The sequence below is a fragment of the Narcine bancroftii genome, chromosome 7, assembly GCF_036971445.1.
Source record: "Narcine bancroftii isolate sNarBan1 chromosome 7, sNarBan1.hap1, whole genome shotgun sequence".
In the NCBI taxonomy this organism is placed as follows: Eukaryota; Metazoa; Chordata; class Chondrichthyes; order Torpediniformes; family Narcinidae; genus Narcine; species Narcine bancroftii.
Window position 1 is genome coordinate 173189778 of NC_091475.1, and position 13283 is coordinate 173203060.

At 39.4% G+C, this 13283-nt stretch overlaps 1 protein-coding gene across 7 annotated transcripts in view; it reads left to right on the forward strand.

Annotated features, from left to right (window-relative positions):
- The window catches only part of ift88 (intraflagellar transport 88 homolog), a 138194-nt gene that overhangs the window by 71652 nt on the left and 53259 nt on the right, over positions 1–13283 (forward strand). For all 7 annotated transcript variants that reach the window (XM_069891355.1, XM_069891353.1, XM_069891357.1 and 4 more), the window contains 3 exons: positions 958–1062; positions 1567–1669; positions 1909–2023. In XM_069891355.1, the coding sequence (XP_069747456.1) occupies positions 958–1062; positions 1567–1669; positions 1909–2023 (323 nt within the window). The remainder of the gene's footprint in view (positions 1–957; positions 1063–1566; positions 1670–1908; positions 2024–13283) is intronic.

Consider the following 13283-nt stretch of genomic DNA (forward strand, 5'->3'; position numbering starts at 1 on the left):
CCAATGACAATTTTTCTCAAGCAAAATATTTCAGTAACAATTGGATCTTGAGCAGTGAATCTCAACCTTCCCTTCCCACTCACATACCACTTTATGCAATCCCTTACTAATCACAGAGCACCTATGGCATAGGGATTACTTAAAGTGGTATGTGAGTGGAAAGGAAATGGTTGAGAACCACTGATCTATGGAAAGAGAAATAGAATTAACATTTCATGTGAAACCCCACTCATCAAATTTCCAGCATCTGTAGTTTAAAAAAAAAATCTTTTTCCTTTTGAGGTGTTTACCTTTTATGAGTTCGGTATAATTTATGCCCAGGGAATCTGCTGAACACGTTTCATTTTTTTTGAAGAACTGGAATTTTCCAGATTTAAAACAAATTCTCCCTAAAGAGGATGAAATTTCGATTGTGATTAGATTTTTTGTTACCACTCCCAACTGATTTTTGGGTGTGAGGAGAATATGTTTGGGATGAATGAGTATCACAACTGCATGGGATGAGATAGATGGATCAGTAGATCTTGCCCTTTGCATAACTTTTGTATGTTTGAACATTGAAACTTTTAGCAAATAGGAGTAAAGTTTTTACCTCTATAATATTGAAATTTGTATTTACTCCTTTTTTTATTTGCTTCACTACCTAATTAATTTTAAAAATTCCATTCATTAGTCATTCCCAGGCTGAGATTCAATGGATTTCATTCTTGTATGCATTTGCCAATGTATCTTTTTACCTGGCCAATTATGAATGTGTGAAATAATACTTAGATCAGGCTTGTCTATTTATTTTCTTCCTTATTTTTCACATTTTAGATAGATCTCAATCTTTATAGAACCTTGTACTAAATAAAGAATTTTAAATAGATGCAAATCTGTTAAAATTACAATAATTTTCTTTTAGGTATTTGAATTCAAAATTTGAATTTCTACCTAATTCCTTTGATATTGATTTAGGCCTTAGAAAAAGCCAAAGAAGCAGGGAGGAAAGAAAGGATCCTGGTGAGACAGAGAGAACAAACAGCATCTGCGGATCACATCAATCTGGATCTTACCTATTCAGTGAGTTGGATATTGAATGACTACTATTTCCTCAAGATCTCCTTCAAGATTAAAATTTAGCTCATATTTTAATGCATAGCATTTAATAGAACATGGGCTTTCTTGAATTTAATCAAGCCTTTCATGGCATTTTCACTACTAAAGATACTGACAGTTCTTACAAAACTTTACCCATAGTAAAGGGAAGTACCTGGACTGCAGTATCTAACCAAGGGGTCGAAACTGAGTCACTGACAGCATTTGAGAGGTGTTTAGGTGTACCTTTGAATTCTTTAGGCGTAGGAGGCTGTGGACCAAATGCTGGCGATTAAGTCTAGCACCCATTGGGCAGTGTGGACAACTGGAGCAGAATTGCCTTTATGGTTCTATGATTCTGACTTCAGCAGGGGTTAAAATGAATTTATCAGGTAATTCCAAAATGTGCTTTTGAAGTTATAATCGAGTAAATATCTTTCAAATTACTCTGTGAATGTATTTAAAATTGTCCATGCTTATTTTCCATAGGTTCTTTTCAATTTAGCCAGCCAGTATGCTGCGAATGACATGTATGCGGAAGCATTAAATACCTATCAGGTGATTGTGAAAAACAAGATGTTCAATAATGCAGGTAAGATCATTAGCAAGTGTAGTGATAGACAATCCCATCGTTGTGATGACAATAAGCCGCAAGAATATTGAAAAACAATGCCAGATTATCTGTGCATGCATAAAGAAATGACAAAGTCTGCTAGTGCCAAAAATCCACTCCTAACACCCTTTGTTTTCATCCTGTCAAAGGGTTGAGCATTTTAGTGTGTTAAAATAGAGTTTTAGTATCTCTTTTAAAATGTTACGTTTATTTGATAGGACGGCTAAAGGTAAACATGGCAAATATTTACTTCAAACAAAGGAATTATCCCAAGGCAATAAAATTTTACCGAATGGCACTGGATCAGATATCGAATTCCCACAAGGAGATGAGGTATGTATGAGTGAAATTAAAGTGTTAAAGCAGTTCTTTACCCAACTCCATGCCAATCAAACATGCTTAACTATTTATTTTATCCAAATTTTCTTGTACTAAGAAATGCTGGAAGATCCCCTGAGGGACAAGAGGGCACAAGTTAAGGGTTAGGAGAAATATTAAAGGATGCTTTTACACTCAGAGAGTGGTGGCAGAATGGAATGATCTTCCAAAAGAGATAGTTGCGGCAGGGTCCCTTCTGTCATTTTAGAGAAGGTTGGATGTGTACATGGATGTGAGGGGGTTGGAGGGTTATGGGCGGAGAGCGGGAGGGAGGACCTAGTGGAGTTGTTCAAGTGAACCGGCGCGGACTCAAAGGGCTGATATGGCCTGTTTCCGCACTGTAAACGGTGATATGGTCATTTGACTGTGGAGTTCATCTAACCTTAGACCGCATGAACTTTCTGCTGAGATAACTGAATAACACTAAGATGTCAGAATCTTTATCTTACTTTCCATGTGACCTGAGATGCTGAGATCAGTTTTAATGCTTTAATTATTGCCTTGTCTTGGATCATCAAAGTCAGCTCAGTTCTGAGTTACCTTATTGTACAGAACGACTTTGTGTTGGATGGCCCCAGAACTTGCACCTAAAATGTTGGGTTTGAGTAATACCCTTTGTATATGGCGACCTCAAATCTGGCACTTACTGCTGACCAGTGGATGTTGTTAAAAGCAAATCACAGTATTTTAATAATAAATTACCATGTAAAATGTTTCAATTTTATTTGGATATTTTAAAATACAGACAGTCCCTGGGTTAAAAACTTCCCATTTATGAACAACCCGTAGTTATGAACCGACAAGCCGTCTGGAAGTAGAATGGCATCAACCTCCGGTTTGAGCGTGGTTTTTGGTAATGACCAAAAATTGGTCAATTTTATTAGTATTGTGTCACCAACAGTCCTCGCACTGGTCCCGCTGCCCTGCATCCCCCCAACAGCCTGCCATCTGTCCCACACTGATCCCACCAGCCCATTCCCTCCTGACGGCTCACCACCAGCCCACAAACTGATTTCAGGGTGGGAGGGGGAGAGAAGAAGCAGCAATGTCAGGCACCATTGCAATGACATTGTCCGGTAACGCTGTACACAGCCTGGGCAAAGCAGCAGGCGGGTGAGGGGACGAACAGCTATGTGGAGGGGAGGGACGGGGAAAGAAGAAGAAGAAGCAGCAGTGTGTGCAATCGTCATGCTACTATCAGACTGCAAAGTTTGTGGCCTGGGCAAAGCAACAGGTGGGCAAGGTGCCACCAGGAGGGGTCAAAAGTGAACGAAGGAGCCAGACATCGATCGGAAGGAGCAAAGATCTGGGAGGGCTGTTGGGTACCTGTACTGTAGCCATTGCTCCATCATCTAGGGCTAGGGAGCAATTGAGATAATAGGGACCTATAAAAAGAGAGACAGCTGTTAAAGTGGCCAGCAAGAAGCAGCCAGCAATGGAATGGCTCAGAGACAGAGGGGGGGAATGTGGCTTTGTCTCGACTGGCTTTGTTGAGTAGTGGCTGAGGAGGAGTTTGCTCCCAGTAAAGGTAAGAGTGGCAAGTTTCTTTAATTAAATTAATTAACTGAGGAATTGGGTAATGGAGGCAACAGTTAGGGCAGTTCAGTGTTCTGATTGCAGCATGTGGGAAATCAAGGACAACACATTTATTGTTGATGACTACACCTGTAAGAGATGCACCCAGCTACAGCTCCTAATAAACCAAGTTAGGGAACTGGAACTGTGGCTGGATAAACTTTGGATCATTTGGGAGACAGAGGCAGAGATAGAGAGGAGTTTTAGGGAGGCAGTCACCCATAAGAATCAGGAGGCAGGCATCAGGGTGACTGTCAGCAGAGGCAAGAGGAACAGGCAGAAGGAGCAGAATACCCATGTGGCCATTCCCATCAACAATAGCTATACTGTTTCGGATACTGTTGGTAGGGATGACCTACCAGGGACAAGTTGTAGTGGTCATGTCTCTGGCACCGAGACTGGGTTCTCAGTTCAAAAAGGAAGGAGGGAAGAGAGGACTGCAGTAGTGATAGGGAATTCAGTAGTTTGGGGGGATAGATAGGGGGTTCTGTTGGAGAGATCAAATGTCTCGGATGGTCTGTTGCCTCCCTGGTGCCAGGATCTGAGATATCTCAGATTGAATTCTCCTGATTCTAAGGAGAGAGGGTGAGCAGCCAGATGTTGTGGTCCATGTAGGGACCACTGATGTGGGTAGGAAGGGTGAGGAGGTCCTGCTAGGAGAGTTTTGGGAGTTAGGTACAAAGTTGAAGCATAGGACCTCCAGGGTGGTAATCTCAGGATTGCTACCTGTGCATGTGCTAGTGAGGGTAGAAACGTGAAGATAATGCAGCTAAGCACGTGCTAAAGGGCTGGCACAGGATGGAGGGCTTCATGTTTCTGGATAATTGGGCTTTGTTCCAGGGAAGGTGGGACTTTTTCTAGTTTGCACCTGAACTGGAGGGGGACTAGAATCCTTCCGGGTAGGTTTGCTAATGCTGCTCCGGGGGTTTAAACTAGATTTCCAGGGGAGGGAAAACAGAGTGATAGAGTGGATAATGAGGTGGAGGATGGTAAGAATCACGAGAGGACTGCATGTAAAGACAGAAATGATTTCAGATGCATTTATTTCAATGCGAGGAGTATTGTTGGTGAGGCAGATGAGTTTAGGGCATGGATTTGGACGTGGGATTATGACATTGCTATTAGTGAGATGTGTTTGCAGGAGGGGCTTGACTGGCACCTCCATGTTCTAGGGTTATGATGTTTCATACATGATAGAGGGAGAGAGATGAAAGGGGAAGGAGTGGCATTGCTAGTCAAGGAAAATATCACATTTGTGCATAGACAGGACAGAACTGTGGGCTCGCCTACAGAGGCCACATGGGTGGATCTAAGGAATCAGAAAGATGTGATCACACTAATAGGCTTTATTATAGACCGCCCAATAGTCTGAAAGAATTGGAGGCACAAATCTGTTGGGAGATAGCCAACCATTGTAAGAAACAGAAAGTTGTGGTAGTAGGAGATTTTAATTTTATGCATATTGAATGGGACTCCCATACTGTAAAAGGATTGGATGGCTTGGAGTTTGTCAAATGCATACAGGAAAGTTTTCTAAATCAATACGTAGACGTACCAATGAGAGAGGATCCAATACTTGATCCATTAGGAAACCAGGCTGGTCAGGTAACAGAAGTCTGTGTTGGTCAGCATTTTGGCTCCAGTGTCTATATTGTCATTAGTTTCAAGTTAATTGTGGATAAGGATAGGTCTGGTCCTCAAGCTGAGGTTCTAAATTAGAGAAAGAGCAATTTTGTGGAAATGAGAAAGGATCTCAGAAGAGTCGATTGGAATAAGCTGTTTTCTGGAAAGGAAATGTCCAGCAAGTGGAAGTCTTTCAAAGGCAAAATATTGAGGGTGTAGAGTTTGCATGTTCCTACCAGGATTAAAGGCAAAATTAATAGGCGTAGGGAACCTTGGTTTTCAAGGGATATTGGTGATTTGATTAAGAAGAACCGAGAGAGGGGGAGTCACGCGATGGAGTAGTGGCCGGTAGGGGAATACCAGCCCTCTCCAGAAAAGAAGAAATAAAGTGAAGAAAATACAAAGTTCAAGAAATACAAAACATAACAAATAAAAGATTGTAGAGAAAAGAAAGAAAATGGCACCCAAAAAGGAAAAAGTGAAAAAAACGGGAAAAAAAGAAGAAAAGTTGCCGGAAGAGAAAGGAGAAGGCCTTACCTGCATGAAGAAACAGGGAGCCGTCGTGGAGAAGAGAGCCCATTCTCCAAGGCTGGTGACGACCCCGCAGAGTTGCGGCCCCCTGACCGCTAGACTGCAAAAATGGCTCTCTGAGCCAAACAAAAGTGTGCAACTGCGCATACTAAGGAGAAGAAGAACACCAACGGGAGGGGGGGCTCAGCCGAGGAGTGGGCAAACACAATGCGACCAGCTGAGGGATGCCCGATACCAGGGCTCTCAGGTGGAAGAAGAGGAAAGCGACAGGAAAAGGGAGTGAAAGGAAAGAAGAGCAGCAGCAGAAGGCCCAACAGATGAGTAGACCAGAAGAAGAGGACCAACAGCAAGAAGCCAAGGAAGAAGAAGCCCAGCAAAGTGAGACAAGCAACTCATCAGGAAAGTCAGAAGAGACACAGATACAAGGAAGAGAAGAAGAAGACACAAACACAGGTACAGACACAGAAGAAGAGGAAGAAGAAGACCAAGATCTGCACAGAGAAATAGAAGGTAAAACAGATGGACAGAATATAAAGTTTTATTTTCAAGAAAAAATGAGAGCATTAAAAGAATGGTTGACATTAGAATTTAGTGAAATGAAAAGTACAGAAGAAAAAGTGAATAGATTAGAGCTGGTCATGACAGAAATAGGGAAAAGATTAGAAAATGTGGAAGAACGAGAAACAGCTATAGAAATGGAAGTGAATGACTTAAGAAGAAAATTGGAAGAAAGTGATAAAAAAGTTAGAGTCACAAGAGTTGTTAGCTCAGAAGATTGATATAATGGAAAACTATAGTAGGTGAAACAACATAAAGATAGTGGGCCTAAAGGAAGATGAAGAAGGCACAGATATGAAGGAATTTATAAAGGAGTGGATCCTAGAGGTCCTGGGAATGACTGAAATACAGGAAGGAATGGAAATAGAAAGGGAACTCAGAACACTAGCTCCAAAACCACGGACACATCAAAAACCAAGATCTGTTTTAGTAAAAGTTTTGAGATATACAACAAGGGAAATTATACTGGAGCGGGCAAGGAATAAAATTAGAGAAGACAATAAACCATTGGAATACAAGGGTCAAAAAATATTTTTTTTACCCAGACATAAGTTTTGAACTCTTAAAGAAGAGGAAAGAGTTTAATACAGCAAAATCGATCCTATGGAAAAAAGGTTATAAATTTATGTTAAGACATCCAGCTGTGCTTAAAATATTTATCCCTGGGGAGCAAAACAGACTGTTCTCAGATCCAGAGGAAGCACGAGAATTTGCAGAGCACCTGCAGGACAGAAGAAGAGATGAAGAGATGTAACAAGAATGAAGAATGGCGATAAAATAAATATAAAGATGTAAAAATAATGTATATGTAAGAACTAAAGAAGGGAAAGAGAAAGGAAAAAGTAAGGGGGAAAAAAGAGGGTGAACTTTGTTATATGTGTAAAAAAAAGTTTTCTGGGGGGTTTGGGTGGGAGAGAATAATTGTCACTGTGAAATCAGTTGACGCTTGCGAGCGGGTTCGCAATCCAAATGGAGAGGAGAGTTGTGGTTGCCTGGCAAGGCATAAGGGACAACTTAGAGGGGGGGGGGGGACATTTGGGGATAAGGGAATATTGGATGTGGGAGTTGTTGAAGTATTTTATGTTTTAAATGTGTTGTCATACATTGAGTTTAAAAAGGGAAAACTGAGAGATGAAAATGGGGAAAAAGGGGATGGTGGTGGTGAGGAAGTGGAAATGAGGTGTAAACAGGGTATGAGATGGCCATGTTGAATTATATGACTATAAATATTAATGGAATACATAACCAAATTAAATGGAAGAGGCTATTAAATTTACTGAAAAAAGAAAAAATAGACATAGCATTTGTGCAGGAAACGCATCTAACTGAAATGGAAAATAATAAAGAGAGACTGGATAGGGCACGTAGCGGCACCATCATATAATTCAAAAGCTAGAGGTGTAGCTATATTAATTAATAAAAATGTACCAATCAAAATAGAGGAGGAAATAATAGATCCAGCAGGGAGGTATGTAATGATAAAGTGTCAGATATATTCAGAATTTTGGAATTTGCTCAATATATATGCACCTAATGAAGAGGATCAAAAGTTTATGTTGATAGGATATATAGAATATATTGATAGGGAATTTTAACCTTAATTTGGATCCAATGTTGGATAAAACTGGACAAAAGACTAACAAAAAGAATAAAGTGGCCAAATTTATGGTTAAATCAATGCAGGAAATGAAACTTATGGATATATGGAGGAGGCAGCACCCAAGGGAGAAGGAATACTCATATTATTTGAGTAGGCATAAAACATACTCAAGGATTGATATGTTTTTGTTGTCGGTCCATATTCAAGGGAGAGTTAAGAAAACTGAATATAAAGCTAGATTACTATCTGATCATTCACCCCTGTTATTAGCAATAGAACTGGAGGACATCCCACCAAGAACATATAGATGGAGGTTAAACTCCATGCTACATAAAAGGCAGGAATTTAGAGAGTTTATTGAATGCCAAATTAAAATGTACTTTGAAATAAATACGGAATCAGTGAAAGACAAATTTATATTATGGGGTGCAATGAAAGCTTTCATTAGAGGGCAGATAATAAGTTATGTAACTAAGATGAAAAAGGACTATAATCGGGAAATAGGACAGTTGGAAAGGGAGATAGTAAGTACAGAAAAGGAACTAGCCACAAGGGATGATATAACAAAAAGAAGAGAATTGGTGGACAAAAAAATAAAATACGAAACATTACAAACGTTTAAGGTGGAGAAGAACATAATGAAAATAAAGCAAAAGTATTATGAACTAGGAGAAAAAACACACAAAATATTAGCCTGGCAACTTAAAACAGAACAAGCTAAAAGAACTGTATTGGCATCAAGGAAAAAGGACAAATTGCATATAATCCAATGGAGATTAATGAGAATTTTAAGGAATTTTATGAACAATTATACCAAACTGAGAATGAGGGGAAAGATGATAAAATAGAAGAGTTTTTAGCTAAAATTGAACTGCCGAAATTGCAAGAAGAGGAACAAAACAAACTGATAAAACCATTTGAAATAGAGGAAGTACAGGATATATTAAAAAAGCTGCCGAACAATAAAATGCCTGGAGAGGATGGATTCCCAATAGAATTCTATAAAACATTTAAAGAGTTATTAATTCCTCCTCTCCTGGAAGTAATGAAACACAAAACTTGCCAGATTCATGTAAGACAACAATAATTACAGTAAAACCAAAGACGGGGAAGGATCCACTAACACCAGCATCATATTGACCAATATCTCTACTTAATTCAGATTATAAGATAATAGCAAAATTATTAGCAAACAGATTGGCCGATTGTGTACCAAAAATAGTAAAACAAGATCAAACTGGATTTATTAAGAAAAGACGAACAGCGGATAATGTCTGTAAATTTATTAATATAATTAATGCAGTTCAAAGAAATAAGATGCCAACAGAAGCTGTTGCTTTTGATGCAGAAAAAGCCTTTGACAGGGTCGAATGGAATTATTTATTCAAAGTATTACAGTGGTTCAATCTACCAGAAAAATATATTAATTGGATTAAAGCATTATATAATGAACCATTGATGAAGGTAACAGTAAATGGATATGTATCGAACCAATTTAAATTAAGTAGGTCAACTAGGGAGGGATATCCATTATCTCCCTCACTGTTCGCTTTAGCCATAGAGCCATTGGCAGAACAGATAAGAACAGAAAATAAAATAAAAGGGATAAAAATAAAGGAGAAGGAGTATAAAATCAGTTTATTTGCAGATGACATCATAGTATACTTAACAGAACCAGAAATATCAATAAAAGAACTACATAAGAAATTGAAGGAGTATGGAGAAATATCAGGGTACAAGATCAACACAAATAAAAGTGAAGTGATGCCAATGAGTAATGCGGATTATACAGAATTTAAAAAAGAATCACCATTTAAATGGCAAACACAAGCAATCCGATACATAGGTATTAGGTTAGAAAATAATTTAAGCCACTTGTACAAATTAAATTATCAGCCACTAATAAAGAAATTGCAGGAAGTGTTAGAACATTGGAAAGAATTACCGCTAATGTTGATAGGGAAGGTAAATTGCATTAAAATGAATGTCTTCCCAAGGATACAATACTTATTTCAATCATTACCAATTCCCTTAACAGAGAAATTCTTTAATGAACTAAAGAAAATAATTTTTATGGCAAGAGGGGAAACCGAGGATAGCATTAGATAAATTAACAGAGAGGTACAACCAAGGTGGTTTGCAGTTACCAAACTTTAAAAATTATTATAGAGCAGCACAATTAAGGTATTTATCAGATTTTTATCTAGCTATAGGAAGGATATCAATAAGATTGAAAGAGTGCAGAGAAGATTTACTAAGATGTTGCCAGGTCTTGAGGAGTTGAGTTACAGGGAAAGATTAAACAGGTTAGGACTTTATTCCTTGAAACGAAGAAGAGTAAGGGGAGATTTGATAGAGGTTTACAAAATTATGAGGGGAATAGACAGAGTAAATGCAAATAGGCTCTTTCCATCTAGATTAGGAGAGATAAATATGAGAGAACATGGCTTTAGGGTGAAAGGGGAAAAGTTTAAGAGGAACTTCTTCACTCATGTGGTGGGTGCAGACTCTATCTTGATTTTTAAGAATACATTGGATGGGAGAGGTCCAGAATGTTATGGAATGGGAGCAAGTTATTGGGACTAGCTGAACAATGGTTGGCACATACTGGAAGGGCTGAATGGTCTGTTTTAAGTGCTGTAGTGTTCTATGGTTAAGTGTCAACATAAATGTAGTTACTTTTAATATTGCGTACAATACTATTATTATGTACTACATTATTATGTACTGTATTCTGTATTGTTATGTTTAAGGTGTTTTAGTGTATTGCCACTAAATAAGGACAGTATGTACCTGTTCTGACTTGCATACAAATTTGAATTAAAGACAGACCTAGGTAAAAGAACTCATCTTTAACCCAGGGACTACCTGTAAACCACAGTCAGCTCAAGTAACAGCCATTTAATGCCTGTACACAGCCGACAGCAATTGGACTGGGTGGATGGATCCTGCTGATGAGAGCTGAGACTTGGCTAATAACTGAACAGGGTATGCATGAAATTGCTTTGGAGCTGGCGGGAAGATGGCAGCAATGTTGAGACTTCGCCATTAAGGAAAGATTTTTAGACCCAACGTTTTGGACGACCCCAATTTTAAAGCAAAATGTTTAAGTTTTGAGGATCATCCTATACAACAGCATATATGGTAAATCTTGTATCTTCTAATCTATTTGACTTTGTGGCATGTTCAGCATACTTAAAATCTATCTCTGACTAATTTAGTTTGTCTTTGGCACTCAATGTCAGAAATTTGGCTGATGACTCTTATGTGAAGTATCTAATGCTGACAATTTAATTTCTGTCACTTCTTTGCTTAACTAGTCAACTTCATGCCTTCTGTATTTTGTGCCCTACACCTCACCTCAAAATATTTCCACTTCTGACCCAAAAAAAGACTTTGCTCACCCAATACTCTCAATTAAACTAATCTGCATTGGCTCCAAGTCTTGAACAATTTTGATTTATTCTTCCCAGCAATACTCTAATCTAAACGATTCCCTTTGCCTTTCTATTTCCCATTTCTGACCAAAGATTAAATCATTTACTAATATCTCCTTTGGTTTGTCTTCATTTTGACTCTTGTAAGTCAACTAAAGGTAGGACTTGTACAGTAAATTGCAGGGGCCTTGGGAGTGTTATAGAACAGAGAAATTTAGCAGTTCAGGTGCATATTTCCATTAAAGTGGCACCTCCAACAGAGTGGAGAAGAAAGTGTATGGCCCCCTTCTATTCATTAGTATTCATTGAATTTGGGTATCTCATGATACACTGTATAAGGTATTGGTGAGACCACATTTGGAGTGCTGTGTGTAGTTCTGGTTACACTGCCAAAGGAAGGATAAACAGTGTGGAGAGTTATAAGGAGAGATTGGACAGGCTGGATCTCTATTCCCTGGAGTGCAGGAGGCTGAAGGATGACTTTAGAGATATAAGTCATGAGGGGCATGGATGCTGTGAATTTTTATAGTCTTTGTCCCAGGAAGACAATTCTTCATTTAGAAGTATTGGTTTAAGGTAAGTTTCAAGAGGGACCTGAGGGGCAACTTTTTTTACTTGGAGGGTAATCCATATCTGTAAGGAGCTGTCAGAGGAAGCTGTAGAAATGATGTTATGATGTTCAACAAACATTTGGATAGAAATATAGTTAGGAAAGGTTTAGAATGGTATGGACCAGATGAAAAGAAATATGACCAGTCCAGAATTGCAAATTGTTCCGCATGGACGAGTTGATTTGTAGGGCCTTTTTTTTAAAATAGCCTGAATACGCCTGAGATTGTATGATCTTGGAGGCAAAGCAGGCTCAGGACTAGCCAGTACTTGGAGGGGAGACAGCTTAAGAACACCAGGTGCTGTAGGTTTCTGTGAGGGCGCTGGATTATGACAATCACTCCACAAAGATGTAATATCGCTGGCCCTCCACTCAGCTCTGGATCACCTCGAAAACAGCAATTCCTGGGTAGGAACATCTCCAAGGCTGCTCTTCATAGACTGCAGCTCGGCCTTCAATACCATTATTCCCTCAGTGCTGGTCAAGAAGCTACAAACTCTAGGCCTCTGTACCCCCTCTGCAACTGGATCCTTGACTTTCTTATTGGAAGACAAGTCAGTACGAATTTGAAACATCGTCTCCTCCTCACTGATCATCAAGACATACGCATTCCAAGGATGCATGCTTAGCCCACTGCTCTACTCATTATACACCCATGACTGTGGCCAGTCACAATTCCAATGCCATCTACGAGTTTGCCAATTACACCACAGTTGTCGGCAGAATCATGAACGGCAAAGAAGAAAGGAAAGAGATAGATCTGCTCCTTGAATGGTGTAATGATAACAACCTTGTGCTCATCATAGCAAAACCAAGGAGATGACAGTGGACTTGAAGATGAAGTCAGGGGAACATGATCCAGTTCTCATTGACATTGAGGGCTCAGTACAAGAACTTCAAATTCCTGGGTAGGAACATCTCCAAGGATCAATCCTGGAGCCTCCACATTGATGTAATCGCAAAGAAGGCTTGCCAGTGGATATACTTTGTGAGGTGTCTAAGGAGGTTCAGTATGTCACCAAAGACTCTCATAAACTTCTACAGGTGTACCGTAGAGAGCATTCTGGCTTGTTGCATCACTGTCTGGTATGGAGGGACAAACTCTTACGACAAGAATAAACTCCAGAGGGTTGTTAACTTGGCCTCCGATATCACAGGCACCAGACTTCACTCCATCAAGGACATCTACATGAGGTGGTATTTTAAAAAAGCATCCTCCATCCTCAAAGACCCCTACTACCCAGGCTATGCCTTCTTCACTCTGCTACCATCGGGGAAAAG